The sequence below is a fragment of the Hippichthys cyanospilos genome, chromosome 10 (assembly GCF_059441005.1).
Source record: "Hippichthys cyanospilos isolate Australia breed blue-spotted pipefish chromosome 10, RoL_Hcya_1.0, whole genome shotgun sequence".
In the NCBI taxonomy this organism is placed as follows: Eukaryota; Metazoa; Chordata; class Actinopteri; order Syngnathiformes; family Syngnathidae; genus Hippichthys; species Hippichthys cyanospilos.
In genome coordinates this window covers 1185449-1204547 of record NC_142378.1, presented here as the reverse complement: position 1 = coordinate 1204547, position 19099 = coordinate 1185449, and the positions used below count along the sequence as shown (strand labels likewise).

The window sequence follows — 19099 nt, the reverse complement described above, 5'->3', positions numbered from 1 at the left end:
CGTTGAACAATTTGATCGGTTGAAGGAAAAAAAAATCATACATAACATTAATTATTACGCTTAAACGCATTTACAAAATTAGGAGAAAAATGCAATGAGTATAGTTTGCATAATCTAAAATCTGTACTGGAGTAAAATCATTTCTGTACTTTTTTTTAACCGTCATTAGAAAGGCCAGGAGAAAGTAGAGGCTTTTGGAAAGGGGACGGTATGCCAAGATGAGTGACTTTCACCTTTGGGTGCAGCTGGCTGTCATCGGCATTCTTATCGGAATGGCATACCGGAGCGTAATGAGTGGCGGGTGGCATGCCAACGCGGCTCGGGGAAGCAAACGCCTGAAAGATGGACGACTATGACCCAGCAGCAGGAGGGTAAATGCCGCAAAAGTGGGACACAAACACGTCAGCTCCTGTTTACATCCTGCCGCTTGTCAATCAAATCGCAATCGTTTTGATGTCGGTATTTCAGATTTTGGTTAAAAAATCACGGCATGCATAGAGTAGACACTTATTATTTTGCACAATATACACGCAAGTTTGGTCGTGTTTTGGCTCACTACTCTATATTAGATAGAAAAGTACCTTTTGTCAACCGATGGCAAGCTGGAATGATGAAATATGCCAAGTTGGATGACAAATGCAGTCCCAAAGTGTTTACCATTGATTTACTCTCAATTCTAATTACATTTTGCTCGTGAAAAGCCCCAAATAAAAATTGTTTTTTGTCAGAATGGTTCCGGCGCGGCTATCACCTGCTAGAGCAAAACTAGGGCTGGTTTGCATACATGTGTGGGCGGGGTCAACACGACTACGCAGGCTCCGCCGTCAGCCAATCAGGAGGAGGTATCGCCGCTTGCCGATATAAAACAAGCCGGCGCTCTAGGCGAGCTCAGTCAGACTCCGGGACTTTTCGCTTCGCGGCCTATTTATATAAAAAAATAAATAATAATAACTCGACACATCCAGTAACGGAAAGAGGACAGCAAGAACGACGGACAAAATGCGTTTAATCCACAACATGACGACTATCGCGGAGTGCTCAAGCCCGGACTACTCCATTCCCAGCCGGGCCATTAAAATAGCCGTGATAGGTGCAGGCGGCGTGGGCAAAACAGGTAAGAAAACAAACGACGATTAAACTTCCAAATGCTTACTTTGTTACAGCGTGTCGAGTGGAGTTAAAGGGTGACTTTTGGTTTATTTTTCAGCGCTTGTTGTGCGGTTCCTGACGAGAAGGTTCATCGGAGACTACGAGAGGAATGCTGGTGAGTTCACGAGCGACACATTTGAGTCGGACATTTGGCTTACAGCCCAAGCGAGCGTTGTTACTCGATTTGTTATTTCTTGCTTTCCAAAATTCTTTATTCCTCATTCATTCAATAAATTCCTAATTTTACGCCTTTACATTTCGTTCAAGTATTGATTGAAAAAAGAAATGGATTCTATATACCGTAACCAATTATGTAACTAAGTTAAACATGTCATGTAGTGAAAAAAGATAACGTGCAAAAGTACATGTAAACAAACACTCAAAGTGTATGGCATGGACTCAACGAACTCAAATGTTTTTTTGCGTGTAGGTAACCTGTACTCCAGAGAAGTCCAGGTGGACGGCGAGCAAGTCAGCCTCCAGGTTCAAGACACGCCCGGTGCAGAGGTAACAGCTCCATCCTCTTCCTCCCCTGCACGTGATGAGATGTTGAGGTGTGATACCACAAGCTCTTCGGTGGCTTCCTTTTGCCGCGTTTTCACGTCAGTGGCACTCGGTGTTAAGCTTACATGAGACCGATGGCGGTTTTATGGTATTTTATTATTTAAATGCATCTTGATGGCCATGTGTCGAACGAAACGCCAATCGCAAAAGAGGGGTGGCAAACATACGGCCAGCGGGCCATTTCTGGCCCACAAACGGGTTTAGTCCGGCCCGCGAGATTATTTTGTAAAGTAAAAAAATGATCTGATTTTTTTTTTCAATAAATGAAAAACCTGAAATGTATGATGATGAATAGTAATGTTCATAATTAAAACTGGTCTCTAATGCCACCTACTGTCTTGAGGTGAAGTCAAGAAAGAAATGGCAGGAAAATCAATGTTATTAATCCTTTTCAAATGCATCTCAAAAATTGGTTTTATATGGTCCAAAATTTGGACAATGATTATTTTGGTCCATCAAATCTCGCACGTCCAGCTGCAATCACATAGAAAAGATGTTTTGAAATTTTACATGTTTTACTCATCTTCTGGAAATTTCAGCTCCCTAGTGATTTTTTTCCTCCCCATTATTTTATGAAATCATTGAAAAAACATTGCTTCTCGACTGACCCGCGCTTCCGTTTCCCAGATGAGCGAGACGGGCGCGCTGCTCCCCGACAACACGTCGCGCTGGCCGCAGTGGGCCGACGCCGTGGCGCTGGTCTACTCGGTCACGGACCGCCGCAGCTTCGACCTGGTCCCGCAGCTGCATCAGAGGGTGTCCGGCGGCGGCGGCGGGGGCCCCCCGGTGGTGCTTCTGGCCAACAAGGCGGACCTGCTCCACCTGCGGCGCGTGGACCCTCAACAGGGCCCCCTGCTGGCCGACACGCTGGGCTGCGCCTTCTACGAGGTGTCGGCCAGCGAGGACTACAGCCAGGTGCGCGGCGCCTTCCATCGCCTTTGCCGCCAGCTGGCCAGGCAGCGGCCGGCGCTGCCGTCGCCGCTGCCGTCGCCGCAGCCGCCCCCCGAGAAAAAGCGCCCCAAATCGCCCAACATGCAGGACCTGAAAAGGCGCTTCAAGCAGGCGCTCTCCGCCAAAGTCCGCACCGCCACGTCGGTGTGAGGACCGCCTTCTTCGCCTTTGCGGCGGAACTTTTTTTTTTTTCCCCTCGGAGAACACGCTTCTCGAGGGGCGTCCTGAAGGAGGATGATGATGATGAAGAGCGTGAGAGGCTCTTTCTTCTTTCTTCGTTCCTACGGAGGTCCCCGCCGCGGCGCGGGGACCGGGCGGGACGCAAAACGGCGGCGCCGTCATCACTGATGCACTTTAAACACCAACGCCAACTTTACTTTCTTGGTTTGGTTTTGCTGTTTTGGTGGTGGTATTTATTTGGCAACAATTCACAGTTTGTGTTCACAATAAAAATGTTGAAGACCAGTTTGTCTTTTGCCGCTTCACTTTTTCAACCCGAGGAATACCCCTTTTTTTTCAGACCGATACCGGCGGTCACCTCCTAATTAGTCATCGATCCAAAGTACGGATGTTTGCGCTTTTAACGCAAACTCGAGGCCCGGGGGCCGGATGCGGCCCGACACATCATTTGACGTGGCCGGCAAAATGCTAATTCTGACTTCACATTTCTGACTAAAATAACAAATTTCAATTTTCGCTTTTTTTTTGTGGTTACCAATCCCCCCTTTTGAGTCCATTTATACAAAAAATTTGCAAATATGCGACAATCATACAGATTGACGGCCCAAAAACGCAAACGCATTACAAAACACAATAAAAAGGAGTTTGACATTCTTGTTTGAATGCATAAAATCTCCCTCAAAACTGACATATTTCTAAAGAAAGACCATTTTAAACAAATTAGGAATAAATGTCAAATTTCTCTTCATCTAAAATGTATACAAATGGTACATAAAGTGAAATTTGAGTTCAAAAATAGTGATTTGTAATATTTTGAATATTTTATTTAATATTTTAAAATGCCAAAACGACAATTAAAATAAAAACAAACATAAATTGACATAAAAAACTAATCCGAATAAATTTGATATGCATAAATAAACAAAAGTAAACATAAACAATAAAAATCTAAATGAAAAAACATGAAAATTTTAAAATGGTTTTTAAAGTATTTATTTTTGTCATTTGTTTTTCCAGTTCCCCAATACTATAAACAGCTCAATGTGATGGAGTGCAACAAGACACATGCACAAAAAATTCATAGTATTCAGATTAAGGGTTCATCTCAATTATATATATTTAAAAAAAAAAAAAAAAACTCTTGCGGTGGCCATATTGCTTTTGGACATTGTGATGTCATTTGCGACCAACTCAATTTCATTGGCACATATATATATATATATATATATATATATATATATATATATATATATATATATATATATATATATATATATATATATATACGAAAAAAATACATTTAAAAATAAGTCACCATTAAAAATAAAAACTAATTCGAAATATTTACATATTTATTGAATATGTTTTTCAGACATACGTATTAACCAAGAGAGGATCGCTTTGTGAAAATGCAAATTTCACAGCGAGAAAAAGAAAACAGCTATTTTTTTAACGCTATTTATTGCAAATATGGACTAAAACTGAACTTTACGCTGCGAAAATTTGTTTTGCTTTTTTCTCAAAACGGGTGTTCCTGGAGCTGAAAAGTTTGTAGAAAAAAAAAAGTACGATTTTGACCATTTTTGGCACGCTATGTCTTGAAAAAATGAACCAAAAAAAAGCACAAAAAGCAAAAATCGTAAATTTCACCAAGTGGTTCTATTCTATTGGGCCACACTCATATTATTCAGTAAAACAACATTCGTTTCACCCTTCCGACTGTAATTTGCATATCAATTAATGAGCTTGTTCTCTTTGATGCGCTAATGCTAATGCTAAGAGCCCTTCTTGGACTCACCTTCACATCAAACGAGCTGGCGTGGTTTGCTTTATTGAAAATCGACGCATCGAATTGTATCTCAGGGTTAAAAAAATAATTTCACAATAACAAGACGAAAAATGTTATTATTGACAATGTGCGGTCCAATAAGAAAGCTTCTATTTTTATGAGTTTTTTTTTTTTTTTAAACGCAGCTCTGGCCTCACACGCCGATGTCGGGCGTGAGTCTCGGGGTGGCGAAGAGCAGCTCGGGAACGTCGGTGGGCCTCAGCAGCCTGGTGGACAGGACCAGAACCTACGATATCAGAAAGTCGTTTGCGCCGTTGTGGGTGTGAACACAGCCGATGAGATTGACTCAGGAAAAATACGTTAGCGGGGAACTGCAAGATGATGGAAAGTTGGTCTCTGTGAAGCGGGCGCACTTTTAAAAAAAAATATGTTATGCTAACTGCATGCTTATCGGATAAAACGTTGAGCATTTATTTTAAAAATGTACTATGCTAACAGCTTGCTAACCACTTGCTAACTAGATAACTACGAGAACTGGATACAATTTCTTGAGCGCTTATTTTAAAAATGACGGGTTGCCAACTATACTAACCGCTAGGCTAACCGATTGCTAACTCGATAAAATGTCATGCACTTATTTTAAAACGATGAGTTGCTAACTATGCTAACTGCTTGCTAACTGAATAAAATGTTGAACATTCCTTCTAAAACGATGTTGCTAACTATGCTAATTGCATGCTTATCGGATGAAACGTTTAGCGTGTATTTAAAAGTGTTGTGAAGTATGCTAACAGCTCGTTGACAAAATACTGAGCATTTTTTTCTAAAATGGTGTGGCTAACTACGCATACTGCTATGCTAACTGCTTGATATCGGGATAAAATGTTACGCATTAATTAACGGAAACGTTATAACGTCAGCATGATTTTGCTATCCTTGATATCAAGTTGCACTTACAAGTCAAACGTTACGAGCAAGACACAGCTGTTGCACCGGTAGCTACATAAAAATCCGCCATTTTGCCAAAAATACTACAGTGAACTGCGCGTGAAACGGTAAAAAAATGGGGTGATTCTCATCCCCGAAGTAACACCTCGCCCCCTTGGCCTGCGACCGGCAAGCGCGTCACAAGACGAGCGAGCCAGCGAGGTCGAGCGAGCCAGCGAGGTCGAGCTTGCCGTCACGTGCGGCTAACGGCGCTACGCTGGCACACGTGCGACCACTGGATGGAGATCCATCCATCTGCGTAATGGGGGCAAGGTTTTGTGCATGTATTCACATGTTTTACCGCGGCAATCTGGGGCAGCGGGCCTTCCGCGGCCTCGAGCGACCTGCAAAAATAGGGCTGAAAATGCAGTGGTTGGGCATGCCGGGCCAGTAGGGGGCGACCGTTTCCAAATGATTACATTTTAAAAAGACATATTTCATGATTTTTTTTTAAGAGTCTGGACATGAAACCCCTCATACTTAAGTATTAAATCGATACGGAACAATTGCACACGCAAACTATACACATTTTTCCTCATTTTGTAAATGCTTTTAAAGGCGTAATAATTAAAGTTATTTATGATTTTTTTTCCTTCAACCACTCAAATTGTTGTGGCATCACTCGCATCCATAAGTAGGTTAACTCATCGACACCAAGAAAAAAATTGGAAAATGGTCTGGTCTCTCTTTGTAGCCTTTGAAGTCATGTTGACACTTGAATTGGTGTCTACTGCCACCTACTGTCTTGAGGTGAAACACAAGTCAACAAAGAATTTTCTGTTTGCTGACATACTTTAACCGCCGCTCAATGGAATGTTGCAAAAATGGCAGGAAAATCAATGCCATAAATCCTACTACAGAAAAATTGTAATTATAATGGTCTTATATGGTCCAAAAATTGAACAATGATCAATGATCAATGATAATGAATGCCGCAAGGGTTATGTGCATTTCAAGATGAAATTGATACCTAAATACCTGGGATGGAATGTATGGGCTTGTAAAAAAAATGTGAAAATGGTGTTTGAATACTATTAATGCCCCATTCATTTTTTCGTAATTGCCCTTCACCGAAGAGACGCCAAATCGTCAGCTTTTCTAAAAAGAAGAGAAAGGATTTCCGTCCCATCCCGAAGGCGCTCCGCTCACCTGACTTTCCGGTTTCAAGGCGGCCGCGGTCTCCTTGACGAGGCGGAGCTCCGAAGGCGTGACTCCGCCCACCAGGAAGAGGAGGAGCAACGGGTTGTCGCTGGGATGTGGGCGGGTCACCTGCGGGTGGATTATTACGCACAATTTTATTATTATTATTAACCCGACAGCATCAAATCAAGAATGAACACATTTCATTCAATTTAGCTTTGTCATATTTGTAGTCGGATTTTTTTTTGTCGTTTTTTTTTTAATCATTTTTTGGGGGTTATCTTGGGTTATTTTTTAAAATTGTTTTGGAAGCTTTTTCTGCAATTCAAGGGTGTGAAACACATTTTAATCGTGAACCAAATTTGACTTCTAGTTTTTGTCGTTATGGCTGTGAAGTCAAGTAAATTTCAAGTGCGAATGTCACACCTGTATTGATTTTTTTTTAATCTGAGGCCATTGTTCAAAAGGGCATTTGTCATTTTTTAAAACTATTTTTCAAATTCTTTAACCAGTTTTGAATTTCTTTTTTAACGTCAAGATCATCCGTAGTCAGAGCGTCTTTTTTGTTCTATTGCCTACTTTATTATTTGCTCGGTTATGGAACGCGCAATAAGAATTTCATCGTGTAGTATTACGATGCACATGACAATAAAACTCTTGAATTTTTTTTTGCTTTTCTCAGATTTTTAGTTTTTTTGTTACCCATTTTTGGTCCAGATTTCATCATACGTATCAGTTTAGCCAAAATTACGTTTTTGTCATTATTTTTTTTGTGCGGTTTCTGTTTCGCCCGTGTTATTTATTATTTCTTTCTCTATTTTTTTGGAATAAAACCACCTAAATCCTTTAGACGAGCCCGAAAGCGTGGAAGCGGAGTAAGACGAAGATCCCCTTTGTTGCCGTTTGGCGACGGCTCTCGCCACAGCAGTCGGCGTATGCGGTTATGGCGGGAACGGAACAAAGCGGCCCCGGCGCTACGACCGCCTCATGTAACGCGCACGCACAAATCAGGAGGCTTCGGCAGGCTATTGAAGGGCGCCACGGAAGATGCTTTTCGTGACAGTGGGCGGCCCGCTAAGTGGGCCGGGCCGCTAAGTGGGCCGGGCGGGCGCCAGCGGCGGTCCACGTGAGGCGGCACACGGCGGGGACGGCTCGACACGTGTCGCCGATGTGTTTCATTCTCCCTTTCGCACAATTTGAACCATGTGCTGAGCCATGGGACCCAGAGTGGGCGGGGCTAAGAAGAGGATATGCTTTTTATAGCCATGCGCGCCCTTTGTACTTGTCATGTACTCTACACGCGCAATATGAGGGACACCTGCGCGTCCTCATTAAATATGTTTGTTTTTATTAAATCACATTTTTGTATCCTGCATGTATTATTTGGAATCAGGGTTTGTAATAGTTGGTATGTTTGTGTTATCTTACAATTACTGGATTTTTAAAATGGATTTTATTTTACATTTGTAAATAATAATTTAGTCTCCTTCCAATAATCACATATTTTTTTTTTAAAATCTAATATTTTGTTTTTTTTGTCATATGATAATTTGTACGTCTTTTTGCAATTCCTTTTAAATTTTTGAATATTTTTCATTGTTTAGGTGGTCAAATGCGTTTATCATATTTATTTTTGTTATCAAGTTTTATTCTATTTTAACAAAATATATTTTTTCTTCTATTTTGAATTTCTATGTAATGTATTGTTGTCACTTTGTTTTTTAATATTTTTCCCCAATGTCTTTAAACATATTTTTATCTGAAAAATATTTTTGCATCATTTTAAAAACGCCTTTTTGTATTTTATATTATGTGATTTTTATAGATTTTTCTTTATATAAAATAATATTTTGTAATGCCATATTTTTTGTGGCGTTATTTTTTATAAAACAATGCCTACATATTTAAAAATATTTCATGTTATATCCTCTTTTTTTCCTATTATACAAATAATATTTGGTGATACAACATTCAACTGTGGTGTTACATTTTACACTGTCTAAATATGATGTTATTTAAAATGTAGACTTTTTTCTCATATTTTTACATATTTTCCCGAGTGCTCTCACAAAATATCGTAAATGCGTTTCTTGTCTCATATATCATATTATTTATACATTTAGTACTGTCTAATGTTTCTCATATTTCTGTGTATTTATGTATATTTTACTATCTTTTCCCAAATATTTGGATATTTTTAATTTGTTACTTTTTCATCCACTTTTTTGGGGTGGGGATAAGACGCACGGCATCAAAAAACATCCGATAAACAATTGCGCAGTCAATATCAATAGCAAGTAGCAAACTTCTTTGTACAATCGCGCGCTTACGACGGTTAAGAATTGGCTGAGTCGTCCGAAAAGATTTCACGACGGCAACGATTTCGGCAATGATTCCACTTTCCGTTATTTGCGAAGGAAAAAAAGTGAACCGGCATGTTGCGCTTCGTGGATGGAAACGTTGCGCTGCGTCGGCGTCAGACGGCGCCCGAGCCGAGCCGAGCCGAGCCGAGCCGAGCCGTGCCCGGCGAGCGCGTAACACGCTGACGAACACGTTCGCTCGGCTTGAGGCGGCGCTTGGAAGAAGGCTCCGGCGCCTCTGCGTAACAGGCCGGATGCGAGGATGCCCAACTGCCTTTGCGACCCATTGGCTTTACACGGCATAAATGATATATCCAATCCCCGGGATTTCATGTGAAAAGAAAGAGACGAAAAAATACGTTTTAGGGATTGAATGAGTTCATAACACTTCAAAGATGGAATCGATCGCGAGAAAAAATACCTCCTCGGCACTCACAAAACAGCAGACTTTAACCGTGGCCGAAAGTTGACTTTCCACCTTCAAGTCGCTTATTAATTTGCCCCAAATCAGGCCAGCGTTACGTAAGCGCTCTAATTCGTCCTCCCCGAGGGCAATCATCACTTTAAGCAGGCCCAGATGTGGGATAAACACCACGCCGACGGGTATTTATTTCCCAGTGGGCCGCAGTAACACGCGTATTGCACGAAAACGTCGGCGGCGAGAAGCGAAAATATTAACACAACCCACAAGTTGAGGTTTGCGCGTCTCCCTCCCGCGGAGGAGCTTAAGAAACCAGCAAAGAAAAGCAGGAATCATCATCTAGACGCTGATGGACAGTCGCTCACCGGGGCCTCCAAAGTCTGTGAGTATTTGATCATTTTTTTACTTTATTACTTTATTACTTCACTTTATGCAGCTTCGGTTTTCAAAAGACCGTCACTTTACAGCAGCGCCGTGAAATTGCAATGCTCAGTTCTAACTTTGACTCTGAAGCAAACTTAACAGCCTGTTAATTCTCGATCTTGTTCAGATGCTCGATCTTCAAAAAGGTGGATAAAAACTTTATTCCGTCCCATTTCAGCTAGCTTGTTTTGTCTGGTTCTTTGAAATCTAGTGAGCGGACATAGCCTATTTGCTTTACGGCGCTTTGACCGATCATCTCGCGAGGCAGCGACCTCAGGGCGCGCTAGCTAGGCCTACGTAGCGATCAACACAAACGTGTCCTATGGTCGGATCAGCGCTCCCCGGTGCCTGATTTTGTCTCAAAATGCAATTTCGATCGGTCAGCTGGATTTTTCCAGTCCTAACATGGAGTTTGAAGCGGTCCAACAGCATGTTAATGCTCCATCTTGTTCAGCAGCAAATGAGGGCGCTTTTGCCTCAAACTAAACCACTGCTCGTATTTCCGCATCGACAGAGTTACGGCATTATATGAGGGCGATTTGACAACGAGTCTTCACGTCTCTTTACAAGCAAGTGCACTTGTGGCTGTGAGTGACGGAGCTGTACGGAGACGTAAAAATGGAGGGGGGGGGGGGGGGGTGAGCAGATGCATGCAGGAATGACTGTAAGACAACCTGGGCTGAGCCTGGCCCTTTAAGAAAATATGCAATGGGCGAGGGGAAGGAGTTAGTGCTCAGGGGTGCAGGTAGTTAGCTAGTACGCTAAACATGCTGCTTAAAGATGAAAGTTAGATGTTGTCAAAGAAAATAAACTTTGTGTGTTTTTTTCAAATCCTACTTGGAATGTCTTCCTGTGGCTTTTTGGGGAAGGGTTCTGCAGATTTTTTGGTTTTTGTATTTTGACTAATGATGGACACGTCTAGAACATTTCATGCTGCCAAGGGAAACGTTTTCCAGCGGCTGCGCCCACGCATAACGTCTGACCTTCATGAACATGCCGAAACCCGTCTTCAGGAGGTCCGCGAGGCCACCGGACATGTGCTCCATGTCAGGACACTCGTGCCTGTCAGGGTGGAAAGCTTCTTGGAGGATCTGTCGCAGGAAAGGCCGATAGGTCGCCTGCGTTTCAAAAACACAAATAACACAACATTCGTTTGGTTGTGCGCTTTCACACCAGACGAACAAGTGATGCCTCACGGTGTAATCGCAGACCTGCACTAAAACGGCCTACTTCAAATCATTGGTAACATTCCCCCCTGGAAGGCCTTCTTTACAGCGGATACAAAAAAAAAAAAAAGTCTCCAGCGTGCCGGCCGGCCGGCTGATATTCTTAAAAGGGAATTCAGCTTCAGCCCTTCTTCCAGGAATGCACCATTTATAGCCTCAAAGCTAACACGGTGACCATTCCAGAAGCTTTTGACTCCCAAACACCTGATGCAGTTTGACATTCTTGCAAAAGTGGAATCTTCAAATCATCAGGTGGATGACCCGGAATTTTGAGCCTTTCATTTACCGTCTTTTTCTCAAATTGATGCAGGGAAAAACAAAACAATGCCTGAATGTAGTCGTTTTGTAACATCGTAACCTTTAGCTTGAGCTTTGACACAATTAGAAGCTATTAGCATCATGACACAGGACTTGCTAGACAATTCTACAGTTAGAATCTGTTAACAACGTTCTAGAAACTTCTCGCTAGCTTCTATCGGCGAGAAGATTAGCTGTAAAGAAAAAATAATAAATAAAACGTGCCATCCTTTCATCACTTCATTTGTAGTGGTCCATAAAAAAAAAAAAAAAAATCAACCTAAAGTGTCCTGTTTGGTATCATAGAAGAAATCTGTTATCAAAAATAAATAACTTTCATTACTAATAAATATTTCTCCAACAAAAAAATAATCAATATAGTGTCAGACCTCTTCTCTCTCTCTCGCTCTAAATAAATAAATAAACAAACTTAATTGAATGAACTTAATTATTAAGAAATATTTGTCCCTCAAAAATAATCAACATAAAGTGTCGTAGATGTTCACAAAAATTAATAATTAGAAATAAATATTTGTCCACAGAAAAATATTCAACTTAAAGCGTCTTCTTTTGGGATGATAGCAGAGATGCGTTCACAAAAATAAATCATTAACTTGACAGGTAACGAGAGGTGGCACATGACAAGTAGGGTGGAACCACTCTAGTATTCTGGCTTTTTACCAAAAATGAATTTGAATAACCTACCGAACATGACATTTGTTTTATGAAACGCTCAATTAATTCAATCATTATTTCTAAAGGATTTTTTTTTATTGAAAATCTCGAGAACCCCCTGAAGTTTCTTCAGGCGCCCCCATTTGAGAACCACTGAAGCGAGGGATCCTTACTTATCATAAAAGCTGTCATGAGTCGATTAGTGTCGCTCGTTTTCGTTTGCATAAAACTTTGACGGAATCTACTAACAAAATGGCAATATAATAACCATCACTTCCGCCTATGAGTAAATGATGCTCTGGACTGTTAATTGCACGCAGGAGGTTTTAGAGGAGAACATATGCAGATCCGTCATCTTAGTATGCAGTGCGAGTCTCCCACTCGTCAAGGCTGACAAATGACTAATTGACAAGTGACTAATTACATCGAGTGGAATTTAGCCACTTGACAAAATGGGTCAACCTGCTCCCGCAAAGTGGGAGGTAGGTAAACGAAACCACGCCGACACCCCGACAACATCTGTCCGGCTTGACTAACGTCCCTTAAATAAAGCCGCCTCCACGTAAACACGCCCGCGGCGTTATGGCGAACGTCATACCCGCTTCCGCTAGCGGGCGCGTGAGCACACGTGCCCCGATCGCTTTTCCCCCCCGGGAGTGATTTTTCCTGGCGCCCGGCCATGCGGATTGGTGAAATCAATTCGACAAAAACATTGCATGAATACAACCGGACGGGAAAAAAAACATGTTCGGGAATGGAATGTTCCAGGAGGAAAAGGTTGACAAAGGCCAGCTCAAAAATTAGCGACTGTTAGCGTAATCCACTGGAATATAAATTGAGCTCAACTGTATTCATGGTTAGCGGGAAATTTGGCACCTTTATTTAGCGGAACTTTGATTTATGGGCTGAATTTGCTCATGACTTGACGAATCCATTCTAGACAGAATCTAAATGAAGGTTAAAGCTACGCTAGCTTGCTCGCCTATTTTGTGTGCGGAATGACAACCCGTTTAAGTGCCATTTAAGTTTGGGGCGAAAAAAAAGCAAAATCTTTTGTCATAAGCTTAGAATCTTATCTAAGACTACCTAGAATTTGCGTTAGGGGGAATCTTTGCGTTGTCATCTTGCTAGCTTGTATTTGTTAGCATAAAGACAAGCTAAAGGTCAGCGCGGTGTAAGATTAGGCTCAAAACAGAGAGAAGAGAACCCTTTCGTCATAAGCTCTCAATCTTATTCAGTTAGCGTAAAGAAAACCTGGAGGTTGGTGAACTAACGTCAGGGATGAAAACTAACTAGAGTTTTTGTGTAGTCAGCTCGATAGCTTCTTTTATTAGCGTAACGACAACTTGGAAGTTAGTGAAGTTTAAGTTTAGGCTCGATAGCTTCTTTTATTAGCGTAATGACAGCTTGGAGGTTAGTGAAGTTTATGCTCAAAACACAAGAACTTTTTCGTCATAACCTGACAATCTGAAGTTACTTTAGAATCTTTGCGTAGTCAGCTTGCTAGCTTTTTTTTTTTTTTTTTTTTGCAAACGTAAACAACTCCTGGAGGTTAGGGAAGCAAGATTAAAATCTTTGTGTTGTTAGCTCACAAGCTTGTTTGGTTAGCGTAAAGACAACCTGGAAGTTAGCGAAGTTTAGGTTTGGGCTCAAATCTAACGAGAACCCTCGCGTAGCTAGCTTTAGTTAGCATAAAGTCCATCTGGAGCTTGGGTATTTTGAGTGATAACAAGGACAAAACAGGAGCCCGGATATCGTTAGTTTATGCACGTAACGTTTACGTAAGATGCGACTCAGCATTTATCCACACAAACAAATTTGTGGAAGCTAGCCTCCGCACTGCAAGACAGATTTGGTTTGCTAAGCTAAGCTAAGGACTAACTTTTTCTTCCCTCTCAAGATTACATAACGTAAAAAGGATGGCGAGATAATGACCGGGACACTATTAGAGTTACGCAAGTTGAAAATGGCGGCATTAAAAACATATCATTAAAAAAGGCTTAAATACTAGAATGTTCCAGGGCGCCCTTATTTGGATGGCGAGGCCAGTTAGGCCGCTACCTGGTGGACGCCGTCGCTGGCCGTGTAGACGCGACGCAGTTGCTTGAGGTGGTCCCGGGCGTGCCGCAGCCCCCCGAGGGTCTCAAACATACGCTCTAGTGCCGAATGGACACGCTCCGTGCTCAGCTCATCCGCTTGCGCGCAGCCTGGCAAAGCGAAACGAGACCAAAAAATCTTAAAAAAAGATCAAAATGCTGCGCTACACAGAGAAAAAAAAATACATGTTGTGTCAAAGGAAAAAAAAAAGGTTTCTTTAAATGCAGCGCTGTTATCAACAAAAAGTGATTTCATTGTATATTGGAGACAAATATGAAACTGGAGTTATTTAAATAAAATTATATTTCCAATAAAACCATGTAGATGTGAATTAGGATTTTTTAAATCATTTTATTCTATTTTCATTGAGCGCTTGTCAGAAAAAACTGATTTTATAATATTACATTTGTGTCGTTAAATGTGTACATTTGAGTAAAAAAACAACAACACATCTTATAAAACAAAGTTGTACATTTTTGAGAAAAAAAAAAACCCACATAAATTCTCAGAAAAAAAATAGTTTAAAAAAAGAGTTGCATGATTAAAAAAAACAGTAGTTACGTGTGTAGTGAAACAAAAACATCTTATAAAACAAAATTGTAGATTTTTCAGAAAAAAAAAAACAATCATAATTTTTCAGAAAAAAAAGTACTTTATTTATTTATTTTTTTTAGAAGAGTTGTCCATTAAAAAAAGTCCCATATAGAAGCTATGTTAAAAAAAAATGAAAAAAATATGAAACAAACTGTAGATTTTTAAGAAAAAAAGTACTTTATTTATTTATTTATTTTTAGAAGAGTTGTCCATTAAAAAAAGTCCCATATAGAAGCTATATTAAAAAAAAAGAAAAAAATATGAAACAAATTGTAGATTAAGAAAAAAATTAATCATACATTGCTTGGATAAACTTTATTTTCTTGGAAGAGTTGTATAACATGAAAATTCCCCATAATAATCTTATTTTTGAAAACATTCTGTGTATATTGTAGTTGTACATATTTGAGATATTAAGTTAATATTATGAGAATAATTTTGAAAAAAAAAAAGCCGTGACACTCATAAGAATCAAGTGTTATATTTTGGAGAAAAAGAGTCACATGATGTACTTTTGAGATTTGACATATTCTTCTTAAGTGTTCGCCTGTTTTTGGCACGTCAGCGGAAACACCACCTTGATGTTTTACTCTTGGCACGCTTCCTTCCAAAAAAAGCCGACATGGAAGAAAACCTTACAATACACCATGTCCTCAAAAATAATTATAGCGTTAAAAAGATGACGCCAGCAAAAAAAAAAAAAAAGGGAGGAAACTGACCTTGTTCCAGTGACAGAAAATATGCAGGAATAATTTATGACTAGGATTAAGTGGATTTTTTTGGAGGGAGGGGGGGGGGGTGCTTGGCATCGGCAGGAATGCGGCAAGCAATTAAAGAGAGTATACGACACGAGTAAAAAGCTGCAAGTGTGTCAGCACGTATTCGGCATGGCTCACCACCAACATTGATGAGTGCCAGGAGTGCACACAAAGGCGCATTGTCCAACAAACACGCCCAGCGCAATTCTTCATAATAGTCCGAGAAAAAACTTGCAAACGCTGCTTCATTTTCACCTGTGTATTTTGTGAAAGCAAAAAACATGCGAAAATCTTTGAAAAAGAATCATTCAAATATATAGTGCTGTATCAGGAAAGTCAAATAAGTATAAAATATATCATATAAGTCAAATAAGTTCATCAATCAAATCTTAACAGAAAAGAAAAAACAATCCATAGAAAAGCATAATAAAAAACATAATAAAAAGAAACGAAAAATGATGAAGTTAAAAACTAAAATACATGTATAACAAAATGAAGAAAATAATGAATAGGATAGAAATAAATCATAAGAAAAAAGAATACTTGGAAAAAGTATAAGAAACGAAGGCAAAAAGGACAAAGATTTGGAACGAAAAACAATTTTTGAAACGTAACTACAGCGACAAAAGAGAAAAAAAATCTTGCCGCGTCTTTGAGAAAAAGTTGAGATTTTTCTCGTACAAACAATTCAAAGTCATGTATCGGAATAAGGTGCGGAGTTTGCGTGTTCTCCCCGTGCCTGCATGCTTTTTCTCCAGATACTCTAATTTCCTGTCATTTTGTCCGCCAACCAGTTCAGGGTGTGCCCCGCCCACAGCCCAAAAATCAACCAACCATAGCCAGGACAAGCGGCTAAAAAACAAAAAAGTATGTATGGATGGATGAAAAGTCAGCCAAAAGAAAAAGCGAAAAGCATTTTGCACGCCACCCAGCATTCAAATCAAACTTGAAATCCAATCGGAGCTTACATAAGGCGTGAGCTCACGCCTTAAACACGTCTTCAGACATTGCTATATACAGTATAAACATGCATGTGCACTATATCCAATAACGCTAGATAAGATCTCAAACATTCGTATGAAGCATCGCGCCCCCCTCATCCCTATTTGCAGCATGTAAAGCTAGTTTTCCCGGCTCCTTCGCAAATACTTGGCCTGATTTTATTTGGCCGGCTGCAGAAGTCAACGTCAGCGCGGTTAGATAATGCAGCTTGGGACTTTGGTCCCCCTTGCCTCCCTGCCATGTTGCATGCGAGATTTCTGGCAACGCCACACACACACACGCACGCGCACACACACACACGCGCACCAAGGTAAACTTGTCTGGGGACCAAGGCCAACATTCGGATGTGGGTCTTATCTACAAGCATTTGCACCACTTGAAGCGTCCTAAAATAGAAGGAGGAGTGGCACACGCATCTTTTGGGAAGTTGCGTGCGAGTGCTAATGGAAACAAACAAAACTAAAGAAAAAAAAACACACCTGATTGCATTCTCTTTCATTTACTTTCACGCAGTGCAGCTGTGTGGTCTGGCTTTTGTCTCAAGTCCAGGCAAATGTCGGGATTGACCGTGCTGTTGACAGGTCGAGGTTCTATCCATCCAGCCATCCATCCTTAGGTGTTGACTTCAGAGACAGTCGGAAATCTCAGCCTCCCATATGCTCTCCATCCATCCATCCTTAGATGTTGACTTCAGAGACAGTCGGAAATCACAGCCTCCCATATGCTCTACATCCATACATCCTTAGATGTTGACTTCACGGACAGTCGGAAATCACAGCTTCCAATATGCTCTCCACCCATCCATCCATCTATCCATCCTTAGGTGTTGACTTCAGGGACAGTCGGAAATCACAGTTTCCCGTATGCTCTCCATCCATCCATTCGTCCATCCTTAGGTGTTAACTTCAGAGGCAGTCGGAAATCACAGCTTCCCATATGCTCTCCATCCATCCATTCATTCATCTATCCTTAGGTGATGATTTCAGGGACAGCCGGAAATCACAGCTTCCCATATGCTCTCCATCCATCCATTCATCTATCCTTAGGTGATGATTTCAGGGACAGTCGGAAATCACAGCTTCCCATATGCTCTCCATCCATCCATCCTTAGATGTTGACGTCAGGGCCAGTTTTTTTCAACAGCCTAAACTTGAATTTTGCATGTTTTTGTCCTGTAAAGCTTACATTTGGACTTTGCGTACGCCTGCCGTAGACTTATCATCTGGCGTACCCCCTGGTAGGCCTTCATGCACCCTCGACATTTGGTATAGTCTTTGTCAGCATGTGTAGCTGTAAAAAAGTGCCTATAAATGTATTCCCCGCCTCCAGGTTGTAGTTGAAATGAGCGTTAGGACACGGCGCGTAGGTCTGCAGGGGCTTTGCCGGCTCGCCATCTGTTTGACGCTTTCACAATGGAACTAATTGACCGGGCGTTTGAACGCTCGCCGGCGTTTACACGTTGCAGACGGGCTGCCACGTTGACGCCGGCGGCAGCCGAGCCCGAGCGGGAGTGCCCCGGTTTGCCCGCGGGCCCCAAATACCTGCCAAACAACTCATGGCCGCATCCTCTTTTGATGACTCTCACCTTGGTTTTACCACGGCTAGGCTAGCATGAAATGCTACCATCATAAGAACCGACCTACATTTAGAACCTCGGAATTATTACAGAAGATTGTTTCAATTTTTTTTCTTTGAAGATCGGGGTTGCTCAATTTGTCGATCGCGGTCGACCGATCGATCCATCGTATCGGTAGGTCGCGTGACGCGAAAAAAAGTGCAAACTGGTTTCAGAGCTAACTAAGCTACGATGTTTACGTCGCTTGCTGTATTATTAACCCCTTTGTGGTATTCTGTCCAATTCTTTGATCTTCAAATCAAAGGCATTTCACATCAAAGCATTGAAAGAAGACACGAGGGAGCTGAAATTTCACCCGGATGGCGACAACATGTCAAAGATCAACTAGGCACTAGTTATCACACTACCAAGAGTGTGGTATCCCTTGGCTAACATGCTGCGAGAATGATGCGGAAGAAAATGAGCCAAAAATGGTCAAAATAGCAAATAAGGGTTAAAACTTAGTTACAGTAGTTGGGTGACGCTATGTTGATTAATCCAATGTAAAGATATCGCCACAATGGTTTAAAACTCACGCTTTAGTTGCTAGGTGACATTTTGGAGCGGCTGTCTGCTAATATTCAAGCTAATATCTAGGATAATATCAAAGCTAATATTTAAGCTAACATTGCTAACAGTGATTAGCTTACATTGTGGCGTTATGAGCAAAGGAGATCCCGCGGTTAAGACGTTTGGATTGAACACTTTATGTTTGTGCCCAACGAGATCATGCGCCGCGCCGCGCCGCGGGGTTAAGAGCGTATCGGATTTATTAACGCAAAACCGCATGCGAGCACTTGCCGTTCGCTCGGCCCATCCCGTCTACCAGAACACGTTCTCACGCGACCTTCGTATGACTCAGCGCGCCAGC

At 41.3% G+C, this 19099-nt stretch overlaps 2 protein-coding genes across 2 annotated transcripts in view; one reads left to right on the top strand and one right to left on the bottom strand.

The window, feature by feature from the left end:
* Positions 1 to 497: 497 nt before the first annotated feature.
* rasl11b (RAS-like, family 11, member B) lies at positions 498 to 3129 on the top strand. The gene is made up of 4 exons (XM_088426229.1): positions 498 to 1114; positions 1208 to 1264; positions 1580 to 1656; positions 2341 to 3129. Exons 1-4 carry the CDS (start codon positions 1000 to 1002, stop codon positions 2812 to 2814), a joined length of 723 nt encoding a protein of 240 aa, XP_088282355.1. The 5' UTR covers positions 498 to 999; the 3' UTR covers positions 2815 to 3129.
* A 994-nt stretch (positions 3130 to 4123) lies between these two features.
* The window catches only part of scfd2 (sec1 family domain containing 2), an 82366-nt gene continuing 67390 nt past the window's right edge, over positions 4124 to 19099 (bottom strand). Inside the window, exons 7-10 of the mRNA XM_088426228.1 lie at positions 14224 to 14369; positions 10948 to 11082; positions 6770 to 6889; positions 4124 to 4919 (exon numbers count right to left, since the gene is read on the bottom strand). Coding sequence (XP_088282354.1) covers positions 4827 to 4919; positions 6770 to 6889; positions 10948 to 11082; positions 14224 to 14369 — 494 coding nt within the window. The 3' untranslated portion in view covers positions 4124 to 4826. The remainder of the gene's footprint in view (positions 4920 to 6769; positions 6890 to 10947; positions 11083 to 14223; positions 14370 to 19099) is intronic.

What these genes read in the sequence shown, in the direction of transcription:
- rasl11b (XM_088426229.1), top strand. Translation starts at nt 1,000, where the DNA reads ATGCGTTTAATCCACAACATGACGACTATCGCGGAGTGCTCAAGCCCG. An exon ending in AGGCGGCGTGGGCAAAACAG is followed by an intron (nt 1,115 to 1,207) that starts GTAAGAAAACAA and finishes TTTATTTTTCAG; the next exon opens with CGCTTGTTGTGCGGTTCCTG. An exon ending in AAGACACGCCCGGTGCAGAG is followed by an intron (nt 1,657 to 2,340) that starts GTAACAGCTCCA and finishes TCCGTTTCCCAG; the next exon opens with ATGAGCGAGACGGGCGCGCT.